General features: G+C 39.3%; 1 protein-coding gene across 3 annotated transcripts in view; it reads right to left on the bottom strand.

The window, feature by feature from the left end:
• Positions 1–852: 852 nt before the first annotated feature.
• The window catches only part of sytl5 (synaptotagmin-like 5), a 464,560-nt gene continuing 449,898 nt past the window's right edge, over positions 853–15,514 (bottom strand). For all 3 annotated transcript variants that reach the window (XM_051927103.1, XM_051927102.1, XM_051927104.1), the window contains 3 exons: positions 9,911–10,046; positions 1,834–2,042; positions 853–1,380 (listed from right to left, as the gene is read on the bottom strand). In XM_051927103.1, the coding sequence (XP_051783063.1) occupies positions 1,238–1,380; positions 1,834–2,042; positions 9,911–10,046 (488 nt within the window). In that variant the 3' untranslated portion in view covers positions 853–1,237. The remainder of the gene's footprint in view (positions 1,381–1,833; positions 2,043–9,910; positions 10,047–15,514) is intronic.

A 15,514-nucleotide genomic window follows, 5' to 3' on the forward strand; every position in this document is an offset into this window, starting at 1 on the left:
CTACCTGCCAGGTAGGATTCAAACCAATTTAAGACACTGCCAGAGAGGCCCTCCCACTGACTAAGGCGATTTCTAAGAAGATACGGTGCCTTTAACATTAAACCCTGAGTGTGTCTATCACAGTAGGCAAGATATAGTTTGTGTTACCAGATTCTAAATAGAATCTAATCAGCCTGCTTGTTGCTCCGTAACTTGAAGGTTATGATAGTTATTTTGTCTTAATATAAACTAATACAGTGTTTCTCAACCACTGGTTCGTCCCACTTTGGGTCACAGGTTGCTATTGCTGGGTCATAAGTGGCCATCGTTGGGCTGTGAGTTGACATCTTTTGGTCGCAAGCGCATGAAGAATGAAAAAAAAATATTTCAGCAACTGACCTGCTCACTCAACAACCCCAACACCACCTGCCTCTGGTCCATTCCAGCTGAAGGGATTGACAGCTCTCATTTTACCAAGAGGTAACTCTTTGATTTTATTTTTTTCACATTTCTGACTGTGCTTATTTCACCAGGGGGAAAACCAAGCCCTCTTTGATTACTTATTTCCCATGTTTAATCACGTTTGTTTCACCAAGGGGATCGTCAATAAACATTAATAGGCAAAACTGGGTCCTGCGGCAATAAAGGTTTAGAAACACTGAACTAATAAATGGATGGATGGTGAGTTTTCGGAAAGAACTTTAAGAGGCCATTTTGGCAGCACTGAACACAATGCAGGAATCAGTCATCTACTTGCCTGTTCTTCCAGAGATTTCCAAGGACAGTGTGTATCAGGTTAGCTGTTAGGAGTATCAAGCTCTGGTTATAGTCTGGAATAAAAGGGTTTGGAAGCATAATGAACAATATATATGATCAGTTGTACAAAATTTTATTGTGATGCTTAGGTTTAGAGGAGTATACAAATTAATCTCTGATTATCATATACCATACCTGTTGTTTACAAGGAAAAAACATTTTTAGTACTAATGCCAGTGGACAGACAGCATTTGTATAAAGGCAGTGAAAATGAAGCACATCTGTACAAACCCCAACCTTCCGATAATGTAAACATGAACTGTGCTATTGGCAAAGGTTTTGTTTTAATACAAGTCGATTAACAAGGTTAAAACAACACACAATATTTCTTACAATATATTATATAGAATTTATGCATTATTTATTAGGAGCAGTTTTCTTAAATCTAGAGTCCCTTGTTGATGATATTAAGAGCACAGACAGCAGGCCTGCTTTTCACTTCTCAAAGTTTCCGCTTGGCCATGCTTGCTCGTAACATCAAAGTTCCCTCCACCGAAACCTCTGGGTTTTCAATCATGTGCTGCCAGAGGAGCAGCTCTTCTCCATCCGAGTCCATCCAGTCAACTTCATTTCCATAGCTTAAACCTGAAGAATGAAGGAAAACCACATTTTCTGCAGTTTCAAAATACAAAGACTAGAGAGAGAAAAATTTCTTAAATGAAAACAATGGGAAGTCAACCAAAATGACACCTTTTATTGGCTAACTCAACCGATTTACAATGTGCAGGCTTTTTAGGCAACTGAGGCCTCTTCTTCAAGCAGGGAAGATGTATGTTAGCATAAAAAAAGCTTAGTCCTATCTCTCTTTGTTTCATGCATTTGTTTTACATTCACTGTGTTTTAATCGATTTAAAAATATAAAACAAGTCTCATCACACAAAAAGCAAGTTAAAGATAGCATTTCCCAAATCAGCCTGGTTCGCAAACTGTTGACATGTAAAATATTAAAGCAAGTAGCACAATAGTGTGATCTGTGCAACATTATTTAGTGCTAACCTCTACACCTGAAAGAAATTGCTACTACTGCAGCATACTGACCTGTGCCCATGCCGAGCCGGACTCCTCCGAGGAATACGTTACTAGACAGTGACTCCTTGTCCCAAACAGTGAGCTCCAGGCACACGTTTTGAAGGTCGTTAGGTTGTAGCCCACTGTAGGTGAACGTGTGGTTCCACTGAGGATTGACGCTCTTTTTGATCACTGGAGTCTTGTGCTTGGATGATTTATTGTTGTCGGGTAGAAGGTACCTGGTTTTGAAAGGCATGGAAACACAAATTAATGGACAAATAAACCAAGTAAAAATAATTTAAATTCTGTCTCTTTGGCACAGTGGGTATGTACAAGTACATTTATGCACATTTAGAAATTGGTAATAATTAATGAAGGCTATGATCTAAAGAGAAATGAAACCATGCATGAAGATTCCTGACTGGTTAACTTGATAACTTGTTGCCATGATTGTTTTAAAGTTAAATGCTTTTCAGTTATAGTCATTGCATTTACATGCACACACATAATCTGGTTAAGGTGTATAATCGGGTTAGGCAGAAACCTGGTTCATATGCGCAAGTAATCTTCTGGAGTTCTCCTTTGGCAAAACGTTCCAACTTCATTATGAGTGCAAAAATTAGTTAAATGTCATCATCGGCCACTGTGAATCCAAAAATAAGCATGATCATCGTCTTCTTTTGGCTGCTCCCATTAAAGGTCGCCACAGCAGATCAAAAATAAGCATGATGCCTATAATAATTTCCCTTGTTTTATAAATATTTTTAGTCAAAATTATGCTTTATTTATAGATTTCCCTAAGCAAGTTGCATGCAGGAAACTTTTGTGCTTGGCTTTGAGAGTGAAACTCGGCCTATGTGCTTCTTCTCTTACAGCCAGTGCTGCTGAAATAATAATAATGCAGTTTTTTTTTTCAATAAGACAAGTATTGCATAAGTTTAATGTATCCAAACAACATAACGTATTACTTTTAACATGTTACCTTACTGCTCTCGAGATTGTGTTGCCAAGCTTACCAGTGTATGTGCGTTCAGCTCATCAACATAAATATAATTTCTGAAATATTATGCTAGATTATTTCAGCCAGGAGAATGAATGACACATTTGCCTCTGGAAATGTGCTTTCTGGACTCTTCTGCCCATAGCTGCAGAAAAGCATTTGCGAAGCAAACACCTGTGCAGGCTAACAGAGTGCAACTGACATGTGCTGACTACAAAATCCTTAACAGTAACCCAATTAACACTAGAATTACCAAAGCCTACCAAAAAACTTGTAATCACGGCCCACCTTAAATCTGTTCGCACCTCTCCATCAGCGTCTTTTGTTTTGTAAATGTGTCCATCAAGACAAGCAGCCTTCTATCCCATCCCCCCCACCGCTGCAGGAAGGACAAAAAGCTCTCTCAGCTCAAGCCTTGTTTACCTAGGAGTGAGGTACCTAGTGCTGTATTGGGTAAATAATATATCATTATTTGGAATACATGCATTTCATGTGTGCTCCGTGTCTACAAAGATCTATGTAAGTGTATGGTGACAGGAAATGCAAGAAATGTTGAACAATTACCTAAAAGACAAACTTTTTTCATGTTTTCGTACTAACGACAAAATTTTGACATAAAGTGTATAATGTGTGAAGACTGAAGTCTAAATAGCAAATAAGCACTTTCACAAATGGTACAAGTGTAACAAAACAAGTGCGCTTTTATGCAAGACTATAACCAAAGAAAAAATAAATCGGGTTAGTATACTTGCTCATAAAGTACATGTGTACTGAAGTGACTTTAGCTGCAGGTGGAAGCTCCTGTTGCAGCCTACGCAACTGTGTTTGATCTTATTCAGGAAAAGATCCTAGTCGCCCCATGGGAGAAAGACTTTCCGAGACTAAGGTCATAAAGCTTATGAAACCATTTCTGGACAAAGGCAGAACCGTAACAACAGTTGCGTAGGGTGCAACTTTATGGTGCCAAGCAGAGTTGTGTTGCAGTGCAGCACAAGCGAATGCACTGTGAAAAAGCTGTCTGTTGTTACAGTCCTGCCTTTGTCCAGTCTGATAGCGGTCAAGGGACATCATATCTTTGATCGCTGGTACAACAAATAGTTCTGAGCAGGCATCAGCCACAGAGCTGCTCTTGTGAATAGAGAGGAGATACATACCATCAACTCAGAGAGGGAGAGGCAAGTTTGTTGTACCACATGAACGTCACTGAGAGAATAAAACTGAATAATAAAAAAAACAAGCGGGTGTTACAGACTCAAATCAAATGTATGTTTTTATTATATTATAGTAATAATAATAGCAGCTCAGTACTCAAAACGCGTTGCACCCGGTCTCAAACCTGGGACCTTTGGGTTATAAGGCAGCGGTTCTTACCTCTGCACCATTCTAAAATACATATAAACTCTCTGTCAATTGACATTTGAGCTTGGGTTTTTAACTCATTGACAGCAACATGTAAATCAAATTTTTTTTTCTTTGGTTATATTCTTGAGTAAAAGCGCATGTGTTTATTTGATATTTGGACTAAAGTCTTCACACTTTATACACTTCATGTCATTATTAGTATAACATGTAAAAACTGTATGCTTTAGGTATGTGTTCAGCATTTCTTGCCTCACATTTCCTTTCATTCTACACTTATCCAGATCTTTGTAGACACCGAACACCCTTGAAATGCATGTACAGGTAGTCCCCAGGTTACGGACATCCGACCTACGAACGAGGATGCAGCTGCAACGCATGGGCCTCAGTAACTTCCGCTCTGTCATCTTTGGCCTGGGGATGCTGCAAGCGGTGGCTGGAGGGGGGCGATTTCGCTGCTCACGCAGTGTAGTGTCCCTCGGGCGGCTCCTGGCAGCAAGCGGTGATCCGTGGTCCATAGTCACTGGGGCCACAGCTATCGCTCGTGTGCAGGATGATGGTTTGCTGCCTGCCCACTACGCCGGCGCAGCTACTGCTCCTGACTGGACGCAGGCTGGATGGAGCGGAGGGGGGTGTTTGACTGCCCGCCCAGCACACACGGCTGGTAATGCTGCAAGCGGTGACCCGGTTGTGGCTGAACGGGGTGGTGGGGGTAGCACTGTAGTGTGCCTCGGATGGCTGCCTGTTGAATTGGGGTTGGGCAATTCACTACTCGCCTTTGGTCGCACCGTGTTCGTTCTACAGCATACTGTAGTGGAGGTGACTGTGAGGTGGGCTGGTGATGAACCACTGATCGCTGCCCCCATTCATTCTTAATAGAAAGCCTTCTTGTACTGTTACGCACATAGCAGGAAGTTGTGTCTTGTCAGTACATCAGACGTGTTGACGACTGGTGCCTTCCTGCTGTGATAACGTGTACAGTGCTGTGCAGAAGAGCTCATTTTAACCTTTTGTCTTCACCCTTCAAGAATGTCTCTGAAACACAAATCTGATGCAAGTGCTGGTAATACAGTAAAGAAGAGAAAAAACATCACCACTGAAAATAAAGTAGAAATAATAAAAAGGTCAGAGAGAGGTGAAACTCCATCATTCATTGGCAGAGCACTTGGGGTTACAGTCGGCCAAAAATAGCATTTATTAAAATAATGTACCTGTTCCGACTTACATGCAAATTCAACTTAAGTACAAATCTACAGTCCCTATCTCGTACATAACCCGGGGACTGCCTGTACAGTAATCCCTCGCTATATCGCGCTTCGCCTTTCGCGGCTTCACTCCATCGCGGATTTTATATGTAAGCATATTTAAATATATATCACGGATTTTTCGCTGCTTCGCGGGTTTCTGCGGACAATGGGTCTTTTAATTTCTGGTACATGCTTCCTCAGTTGGTTTGCCCAGTTGATTTCATACAAGGGACGCTATTGGCAGATGGCTGAGAAGCTACCCGGCTTACTTTTCTCTTTCTTTTGCGCTGACTTTCTCTGATCCTGACGTAGGGGGATTGAGCAGGGGGCTGTTTGCACACCTAGACGATACGGACGCTCGTCTAAAAATGCTGAAAGATTATCTTCACGTTGTGATCTTTTGTGCAGCTGCTTCCTGAAACGACATGCCGCACGGAGCTTCGCATACTTAAAAGCTCGAAGGGCACGTATTGATTTTTGATTGAAAAACAAACTCTGTCTCACTTTGTCTGCTCCTGACGGAGGGGGTGTGTGCTGCCGCATTCAACAGCTTACTTTGTCTGCTCCTGACGGAGGGGGTGTGAGCTGCTGCCTTCAACAGCTTTGTGCCGCGGTGCTTCACATACTTAAAAGAAAAACAGCCCTATTGATCTGTTTGCTTTTCTCTATCTCCGTGACATGATCTGCTCCTGACAAGCACTCCTTTAAAGAGGAAGATGTTTGCATTCTTTTAATTGTGAGACGGAACTGTCATCTCTGTCTTGTCTTGGAGCACAGTTTAAACTTTTGAAAAAGAGATAAATGTTTGTTTGCAGTGTTTGAATAACGTTTCTGTCTCTCTACAACCTCCTGTGTTTCTGCGCAAATCTGTGACCCAAGCATGACAATATAAAAATAACCATATAAACATATGGTTTCTACTTCGCAGATTTTCTTATTTCGCGGGTGGCTCTGGAACGCAACCCCCGCGATGGAGGAGGGATTACTGTATTCTAAATAACGATATACTTATAGCTATTTACCCTACACAACTCCAGGAATCTCACATGCAGATAAGGAGCCTTGGCTTGAGCTGGGAGAACTTTTTGCCCGAGCTGAGCTTTGTCAAGTCGGGGGATGGGACAACAGGCTGCTTGTGCCGATCGATGCATTTACAAAACAAAAGATGCTGATGGAGAGGTGCAAAGGAATTTAAGGTGGGCCGGGATTGCGAGTTTTTCGTAGGCTTCAGGGATTCTAGTGTTAAACACCAAAGGCAGAACAAAATGATAAATACTGCAGTGCACCGACTCTTCAAGTAAATAAATAAATAATTCATGAAAGTCCATGTGATTGTGGAGGTTAAAAAATAGTCCAAATAAATATACTATAAAAGAAAGGTTAAAATTCCATAGCAGGAAACATTTCTAAAAAATTTCAGTCCTCTGCTCATCTGTTCAAAACAGATGTCCCCTCTGCCTCTACTGCATGGGGATTTGCAGAAGAGGAGACTCCCAACTGACAGGCACAGCTTACCCTTTCTCCTAAACTCAGGTCCCTGCTGTCCATGGCTCCCAGCACGGTGAGCCATCAGAGTGTAAGAGCCATTTTAATTAATGTTAAATTCACATAAAGCAAAAACCTGCAGCCACTGTGGACCTCCAGAACTGGAGTTGAGTCCCCCTTGCTTATGCCATTCTTAAAACTGAGTAGGCTTTCTCACCAAAAATTAGAAGTTAATTTGACAAACAAGATGAGAACATTCAATCCATCAAATGCATCCAGTTAGTTTACACTTGTTGAAGTATGTCATCAGGATACTTTTTGAAAATTGTCAGTATTTACAAATTTTCTTTTCTGCCTTTACTGTAAGACTGTATTGTTTATCTACTGAGGTGTTCAAAAGCTACCATTAAAGTCAGTCTGATCTCTGTTTTCCCCTTTATCACACCCGTACCCAACTGCAGAATATTGGGTATCTTAATATTCACTGTTGTATTTGTATGTTGTATTTTGATTTGTGAATATTGTCCTCTTGTCATATGTTTTTCTCTGCTTTGAACTATCTGTGATTCTAAGTTGACACTAGTACTTAGGTAAACCAAGGACACTCAGCATGATGGGAAAGAATGCTACACAAGTTTATATATACCTTTAGGGCCATTTCTTATGCTATTCTTTTTTGATTTATTATGCTTAGGTCAAGGCCACTTATCATTAAGGGGGATATGTAATAAGTTGGCATCATAAGGTGTCTTTCGCCATCTTCAGTTCACTCAGATTTCTTGTTTCAACACCATTGCCTTCTACCAACTGGTCTCCCTCTGCCTGTCATCGTCACTTGTCACTTTACAATGCTAACAGTAAGTTTATTTCTGAATATTCATCTTACTTCAATCACTTCCTTTTATGTTATTTCAAGTTTTGCAAGTTTTTGTTGTTTTTGTCAAAACCAAGACTTTGCTTGGCTATTTTGTTAAAAAATGTAATTTCTGTAATTATTTATACTTGGCTAATTATAAGCTGTTCTTGATGGTATTTCAGGTGTAGGATATTTTCTGAAAAAAATAATTTATGACCATCGGTGTATGAAAAAGAAGACCGCAAACTTTGCCTTGAGCTTTTCCTCACATTTCATGTCCTGTAAAACCTTGATTATCCATTACTCAATTAACGATAGGTCTCTGTAAGCGCACACCAGCACCTACCGATTACTGTACTACTACTGCTGTGTGGTACGCTGCGAGCTGTGCACATTGGAACAACTCTCCCTTGTGTTAGCGCATAGTGTTCTTCCCCAGCGCCATGTGTCAGGCCTCATTTTGAAATCACTATGTTACTTACGTACCTTCAATTTTAATAACATTTCACAGCCTTTCTCTTTTTTTATAATTAATGTACTATACATTGTTATGGCTGATAAATGTAAACATGCAGTGTTATAATTGTCACAAAAAAATGAAATTATTAAACGTTTACAAAATGGCAAAAGTGCTGCAAGTACCGCTTCAATTTACTGAGTAGAAAGAACAACAGTGAATGACATAAAGCATGATGCCAACAAAAGTGAAAACTGTGTTGAAAATGGAAACCACTGACAGTAGTGTTATTCTGTATTAATATTAAAGTTCTTCTGTATTGCAATTTTCTTTTTAAAATCAGTTATATTATGTTTTGTTAATATATTGTGATGTGCAGGCAGTTTGTGACTTGCTGTTGGTGTGTAATAAATGCGGTAAGTGATGGGATTAGGTGAGGGGCTTCTGTTCTGTAAGGGGCTGTTAGGAGATGAGAAGTTAGGAGAAAAAGGAAGGTACGGCAGAAGAAGTTTTGAGTAGAAAGTCAGGAGGCAATTAGCAGGAGTGTTTGTGGTATAGAGAAAAAAGGAACGTGAGTGGCAGGAGATAATCTGATTGGTAGGGAAAGCTTTCTTTTGTTGTTTTGGGGCTGTGCTCTATAATCGAGATAACGGAATATAAGACGGAACAGTTTGTTGCGGAACAAACACTCCAAGTAAATTATAGAAAACTCCAGCACATCTGAGTTGCGTTTCCTTATTACACTGGTCATTATAATATGAATTTATTTTGTTAATACTATATTTATTTTTGTTTTGAAAATAAACGACTATTCGCTAATCTACAGTGTATCATTTTTAAAGTAGCTGTTCTGTTATCCGTCTTTTCTCTTATCCGTCACAGCCTCCGACCCGACTCCTAACGGGTTTTTACTGCATTTGAATACTGGTGACAAGCCCATTGTTATATGGTCATCATTCTGATCTCCATCAGTTTTCTCTCTGAAGGCCAATTCAGGTCACCTAAATGTTGGTGTACAGCTCCCTAACAGTCCTATCACTTAATGCTTTTTGTAGTTCACTTTAAAATTTCCTTCTAATATGCTACTCATGAGGCATTCTCATATTAGTATGAACATTCACTTATCCATTCATATTCTATATCTGCTTTTCCAATGGTGGACCCCAGTATGATTTGCATGTTTGTAATGATGGTTCACGTGTACGAGGTTCCCCAAATCAAACTGCTTGTGACTGACACTGTCATGGCAATAAAGTAATTACCTTACAAGGCACTTTTTTGGTTTCATAGTCTCACCTCTCGATTCCCAATAATATATTTCACTTTAAGCATCAATCCTTCCTCATAATTTACATTTCTAATACACATAATGGTATACACCCATGTTATTGTTTTAATGATATTTTTGAGCTCCTATATAATTTGCTTAACTTACTTAATCAGCACTCTGCTCTTGTTCATTGAGATTCTGGTTGTAGTCTCATCTTTATAACTTCATAGGTTAGGAATGAGTAAAACATGAAGATGAAGATGGCTTCATCTTCTCAACCTTTATTTCTGTCTTTTGTGCCCTTACGCTCAATTACTCTTTCCCTATCTGCAAACATTGAAGAGTTCTGTCATCTTTATGTTGAGTTTTATGTCTAAAAATTAACAATAGAAACACAGGCATGACTAATGAAGTGATAAGTCATGTTCATTACCCTTTCACAAATGAGTCTGACGTTCCACCCGACTTCACCGCTGTTAAGTTCTTGGCTTCTTTTATCACTACTTCCACTAGGCCACCTTTGGGAAGTGGAGAGTTTCCCTTCTTTCTTCGTATGAAGCTCTTTTTCGCTAAAAAGAAATGAGGAGCAAAAATCAAACACCTTTAATCCAACACTAAAAAGGATTTACTAGACATATTACTGTATTAAAATGAACGTGTAGGAGCTTAAAATAAACTGTAATGAGACATATCTTTTTTTACATTTAATTAAAATTTTATAGGAAGCAAGTAGGTCCTATGAAATTATTTTGGTGTTTGTTGCTAAAACTAAAAGCCGTGTCCATCCATTCATGCATCCATTGCTGAACTCAGTTGGACTCAGTTAATCCAGTTTGGAGTCATACTGTAGGATAAAAAAAGTATCAGATGTTTTAAAAGAAATTGACATCATATATAAAATAGTTTGAAAATGTTATAAACATTCTGTGTTACATGACAGAGCTACAGCGGTGTGAAAAACTATTTGCCCCCTTCCTGATTTCTTATTCTTTTGCATGTTTGTCACACAAAATGTTTCTGATCATCAAACACATTTAACCATTAGTCAAATATAACACAAGTAAACACAAAATGCAGTTTGTAAATGGTGGTTTTTATTATTTAGGGAGAAAAAAAATCCAAACCTACATGGCCCTGTGTGAAAAAGTAATTGCCCCCTGAACCTAATAACTGGTTGGGCCACCCTTAGCAGCAATAACTGCAATCAAGCGTTTGTGATAACTTGCAATGAGTCTTTTACAGCGCTCTGGAGGAATTTTGGCCCACTCATCTTTGCAAAATTGTTGTAATTCAGCTTTATTTGAGGGTTTTCTAGCATGAACCGCCTTTTTAAGGTCATGCCATAGCATCTCAATTGGATTCAGGTCAGGACTTTGACTAGGCCACTCCAAAGTCTTCATTTTGTTTTTCTTCAGCCATTCAGAGGTGGATTTGCTGGTGTGTTTTGGGTCATTGTCCTGTTGCAGCACCCAAGATCGCTTCAGCTTGAGTTGACGAACAGATGGCTGGACATTCTCCTTCAGGATTTTTTGGTAGACAGTAGAATTCATGGTTCCATCTATCACAGCAAGCCTTCCAGGTCCTGAAGCAGCAAAACAACCCCACACCATCACACTACCACCACCATATTTTACTGTTGGTATGATGTTCTTTTTCTGAAATGCTGTGTTCCTTTTACGCCAGATGTAACGGGACATTTGCCTTCCAAAAAGTTCAACTTTTGTCTCATCAGTCCACAAGGTATTTTCCCAAAAGTCTTGGCAATCATTGAGATGTTTCTTAGCAAAATTGAGACGAGCCCTAATGTTCTTTTTGCTTAACAGTGGTTTGCGTCTTGGACATCTGCCATGCAGGCCGTTTTTGCCCAGTCTCTTTCTTATGGTGGAGTCGTGAACACTGACCTTAATTGAGGCAAGTGAGGCCTGCAGTTCTTTAGACGTTGTCCTGGGGTCTTTTGTGACCTCTCGGATGAGTCGTCTCTGCGCTCTTGGGGTAATTTTGGTCGGCCGGCCACTCCTGGGAAGGTTCACCACTGTTCCATGTTTTTGCCATTTGTGGATAATGGCTCTCACTGTGGTTCGCTGGAGTCCCAAAGCTTTAGAAATGGCTTTATAACCTTTACCAGACTGATAGATCTCAATTACTTCTGTTCTCATTTGTTCCTGAATTTCTTTGGATCTTGGCATGATGTCTAGCTTTTGAGGTGCTTTTGGTCTACTTCTCTGTGTCAGGCAGCTCCTATTTAAGTGATTTCTTGATTGAAACAGGTGTGGCAGTAATCAGGCCTGGGGGTGGCTACGAAAATTGAACTCAGGTGTGATACACCACAGTTAGGTTATTTTTTAACAAGGGGACAATTACTTTTTCACACAGGGCCATGTAGGTTTGGATTTTTTTTCTCACTAAATAATAAAAACCATCATTTAAAAACTGCATTTTGTGTTTACTTGTGTTATATTTGACTAATGGTTAAATGTGTTTGATGATCAGAAACATTTTGTGTGACAAACATGCAAAAGAATAAGAAATCAGGAAGGGGGCAAATAGTTTTTCACACCACTTTGCTAAAACTAAAAGCCGTGTCCATCCATTCATGCATCCATTGCTGAACTCAGTTGGACTCAGTTAATCCAGTTTGGAGTCATACTGTAGGATAAAAAAAGTATCAGATGTTTTAAAAGAAATTGACATCATATATAAAATAGTTTGAAAATGTTATAAACATTCTGTGTTACATGACAGAGCTATAGGAGAAGTAATACATTGTTCAAGTACGCCTCACTGGGAGCAGGCTGGGATACTGTGTGATGGAAGCAACTTTGTCAGATGGCCACTCTTCTTAACAGCCAAAAGTCATTCATGAAACCAACCCATTCCAAAATATGATATCATAGATGTGGCTGAAATTACCAGTCTTAACGGCATATCACAACGTTTGGGTCAGAGAGGACCACTTTCTCTTAAAGGACACCATTCATTGACTATAATAAAAAGAAGACTGACATACCCAGTTGTTTGGTGATCTTGTTGTACTGACTATATATACCAGCAGTAAGACAGATCTGATACTTTATTATAATGAATTTAAAACTAAACGAATGAAAAATCATGTGAAGACAAATTTATGTGAGCTAACAGACATCTTTCATATATTAAACCTTTTTGGATGACAAACATAAATGGGAACACAAAAAAACTAATGTCTGAGCTTTGAATATATACATATGGACTGAACTAGCTCAGAGTTCAAATTTACAGAAGACATTTGCAAAACTCTTGAGTGGTAAAAAAAAATGCAGCTAAGTGTTTGATCAGCCTTCAGTGTCAGAGGTGCTGATGCCAGTTGCTGTGACACCACAGACTAAACAACCACAAACATGCTGAAGAAACCTGCCACCCTTTAACTCAATATGATAACTGCTTCCTTTTAACAGGCCCTGCCAAATGTCAGGTAAAGCCCTGAGGTGACAGGATTCTGTACCTGTGTGGGACATGGGGGCTGTAACAGGCATTGTATAACAAAGCTAAATCCAGAAACCATTACATGGCTGTGAGAGATCAAGTCTCTTCTGGCATTTATAGACCTTGTAGCATAACAAGTACTATGTATAGTTGGATAGAATCATTATAAAAGAGAGCTGTTCAATAAACATGTAACAGTCCGCCAACATGGATTTCACTACCAGAAAGAAGCAAAACATTTAGTAAGTGTAACACATGATATCATTTAGTTAGGCTTTCAAAAAGCTTTTAATAAAAGTCAGTACCTCACAAGAAACTAGTCATCCAGATAGTAATGGCCGGGGTTCAACACGTGGTGTGTAGATGGTTATGGTGTCCACTGCTGATCCCACAGAGTTCTCCGTGAGTAGACTAGTGTTCAATGATATTTAAACGCCTGATTTACAACCAGCTATTTTGAAATAAACACACTGGCACTTATAATTGTTGACACTGTCACATATCTTATATCCAAATGTAACTGTCATCATTTTCCTAAGGAAAGATCCTTCCCAGAATGTGGTTATACTTTGGACTTAAATCCAACCTTTATATGTGTATTTTATATATTGTATGCTCTGTTGGTTTCCACTTCTGTTATAGTTGCTTTTTGTATTATGTTCGTACTTACTGCATAGCATAATGGGCTCACAAGTGAAAGTGCATTTAATAAGAATACACTGAATTTGATGTGGGTAAATTAGCAGACAACAATTAATTAATTGGACTTAAAGATATTCCAGAATCAACAGAATACTGAATGACTTGAAAAAGACTGAAGTTTTTGTTCAAAAACGGTTAAAGTCACAAATAACCTAAATGCTGTAAATGTTTTACTGCATGTGTGTAAATACACAGACCACAATTACACAGTTGGGTGTACAGAGCTAAAAGTTCACCTTATGAGAATTCCTTGGAGGCCTACTGGATCTGTCCCTGCCAACAACTAGAAAGATGCATTTAAGAAATCTAAGAGGATGCCTGATGGAAAAGTGGTGTGCATCGGAACTTCGATTCAACAGGACCTTTTCAATTCCAAGTAAGCTTTAACTGGTGGTGAGAATGTGGGGCAAATGCAGAATGACAAATTGCCCAAGATGATCGATAAAACTCCAGTGAAACTTTTGCTGCTCTGAGTATGAACAAAAAACATTACATTATAAAAATGTATTTAAAAATAATTACATTATAACTGGATGTTTAAGTGTCATTTCTGAGCACCAGATGCTCAAAGCATATAAAGAACATGGAGGCAGCAATTGAGTAAAAGGCGATCAAAGCCAGCCAGTATCACCCTGCAAAAAGCCGGGAAAGTCAGACACTTGCAGCTAGTGATCATTGTTTTTTTTTTCTGAGTGGAGACAAAGGTATAATGTGCACAAATCGGATATTTCTGGCTCTTTAAATGCTCCTGGTCAAACTATATTGTATTTTAGAGGGAAGCAAGATGTGCTCCCCTCTAGTACTAAACTAGGACCAGTAATGAGAGAAGAACTGTGTTGAATTAGTGCAACCCAACTTACATCAGTGTGAGTTTATAGCTGTTAAAAACTTTCTCAATACTTCATTGACAGAACAGTGAACTATGACAGATTGCCTCATTGAACATCAGAAACATATGAGAGCAGTCAGAGATCACAGTGGGAAGCAGCAGTGGGATTATGAAACAGTTCTGCACACCTGTAGTAGGTAGCACAAGACAACAGAGGTCGCAGTAAGGCTAAAAAAATGCACTTTTGATACCACATTTGGAATAAAGTGTGCAGTTTTGAGCTCCAATTTACAAGAAGACCATACAGTAACAGTATTGAGGAAGTCCAGAGGAGATGTGAGATTAGGGTTACCAGACGTCTGACAAAAGGAGGACATATCCTCCTAGTCAGTAGGTCAGGCAAAAATGTAACCTTAGCAGACAAAGTGAAAGTTTTATTTCCCTGAAAGTGAGAGGACTCTGCATAAACTGCATGAAGACAGCCAAGATGAGCAATGCAAGACCAAGGGTGCATTGATTATTTGGAAAAGTGGATGACCCCCTTCGGTGAATTTCAATGCTTTCTTTGGATTTTTTTTTTAAACAGTGAAAGACAAGTGAATATGATGATCTGTTGCCATGTGTACAGTATATGAGCGATAAAGGGTATATTGTTGTGGACGATGTTCAGTTGTTTGACCAGCACTGCAACCTGAAATCATTTGCAGGACACAAAGATGACGACAGTCTCCTCCATGAACAGTGGTGTTCATACTTTCAAAGTTGTGCAAATGAAGCCAGTTACTCAGAGCTGCTTAAATCTGCAATTTTTTTTTTTGTATTCCTGGGCACAATGCCAATGTTGAAAGAGCATTTTCCTTGATCAACGCACAGTGGACAAAAGAAAGAAATAGACTGTCTGTTGACTCTGTCAGAGGAATTCTTCTTACAGAGTACAATTTTAAGAACGTTTCTTGTCTGGAGTTCCATACCTATGTTTACAGCAGTTCATCATTCCGGCAAAAGACGCCTCGACTGAAAAATATGAAACTGCATAGTTATACT

The sequence above is a fragment of the Erpetoichthys calabaricus genome, chromosome 4, assembly GCF_900747795.2.
Source record: "Erpetoichthys calabaricus chromosome 4, fErpCal1.3, whole genome shotgun sequence".
Lineage (NCBI taxonomy): Eukaryota > Metazoa > Chordata > Cladistia > Polypteriformes > Polypteridae > Erpetoichthys > Erpetoichthys calabaricus.